At 44.9% G+C, this 1,348-nt stretch overlaps 1 protein-coding gene across 1 annotated transcript; it reads left to right on the forward strand.

Annotated features, from left to right (window-relative positions):
* Positions 1 to 594: 594 nt before the first annotated feature.
* On the forward strand, positions 595 to 1,243 carry Pmar_PMAR015690 (conserved hypothetical protein; the record flags this gene model as incomplete). Its single annotated transcript, XM_002767601.1, has 5 exons — positions 595 to 695; positions 738 to 853; positions 894 to 990; positions 1,031 to 1,121; positions 1,162 to 1,243. Coding segments are annotated over 5 exons (487 nt in total), but the record flags the coding sequence as incomplete, so codon positions are not given.
* Positions 1,244 to 1,348: the final 105 nt, after the last annotated feature.

Genomic DNA, 1,348 nt, shown 5'->3' on the forward strand with positions numbered 1-1,348 from the left:
GCTTATAGATTATTATGGATGGCAGTGTTGATAATTGGATAACGGCACTCAGCAGTCTTCTCCTATTTCAACAGTCACCACAGCCAATTGACAAGGATGGGATATTGAACGCAGATACACCTGTTTACCAAAAACTAGTGGGGTCTACCAGTATCCTCTGTAGACATATACTGTATATAGGTACGATTGCGTGATTCTATATTAGCTGATGAATCGGGCACTTTGAGGCAGGCAGCAGTACGTGAGTTCTGTGAGACCCTACTGTCTAGTTCCGTACTAGAGACCTATTGTGCTCAATTAACGAGGCGTGAGCTCCTTGAGATATGTAACAATAACCATGCTGTATCTCCAATCGTGAGTTAATGATGATAATCATCCTTCTCTACTCAGTGCTTAGTGGTGATGATGAGTTGAGTCTATCTACATGGTAGGGAGTTGTGCTGACCTCGCTCTGGACCGTTACTGTAGTGTAACATGACGGGTCCTCGCTCGCCACTAGGCGAGGACAGTCAAGTGGGAGATCCAGTGGTTAGCCCTTCGCTGGTTACACCCGAGATCGTTCTGCCTCCCTCTATACTAGATGAGATAGAGATCATGTTCCGGGCTCAAGATAAGGATGGTGATAGGAGAATAGATGCAGCAGAGCTTGCTGATGTCTGGAAGGATGCACTAAGGAAGGGTGCTTCTCGGCACAGGTACATATCCAACCTTACTATACTAGCATATCTATCAGGCAGATCCATCGATGCAGGGTTAATGGCTAGTGAGGTTGCACGTACATTGGACATTATGGATATTGATGGTGATGGCACTGTTGATCTAGAAGAATTCAAGCATGCTATGCTGGTCAATGGTAGTAGTCCCACTTGAGGAAAATGCTGACCCCACTGTAGGTACTATGCCTCACCATCTTATGGAGGTCAATGAGCTCCTGCGTCGGAAATTACAAAAGGATCCTCTTCTACTCCATGACATTATTGACGAATTCGTGTAGGTGGTAGTACAACTCGTGGGGAGGCTTCCTATCCAGGCGGCTAGACACCAGCGGAGTAGGTGTCCTCTCGTATCAAGATATCTATGATGGATTATTATCTCGCCTTAGTGACGATAGTAAATCTAAGGTGAGCAATGGCAACAGCCGATAATGAGTAAGTCTTGTAGATAGAGGCATTGAAGGACATGGATCTGGATGGTAGTGGATCCATTGACTATTATGAATACCTTTACTATACGTTGGGTAGACGTAAGGAGAAAGTTGAGTTATTATTGTAGGATCACATCACTGCTACATATTCCTATGATGATATCAGTTATGATATATCCAACGGTGCCTCTAGGACCTTGGGCC

Source organism: Perkinsus marinus (genome assembly GCF_000006405.1).
Source record: "Perkinsus marinus ATCC 50983 genomic scaffold scf_1104296970462, whole genome shotgun sequence".
Classification (NCBI taxonomy): Eukaryota; Perkinsozoa; order Perkinsida; family Perkinsidae; genus Perkinsus; species Perkinsus marinus.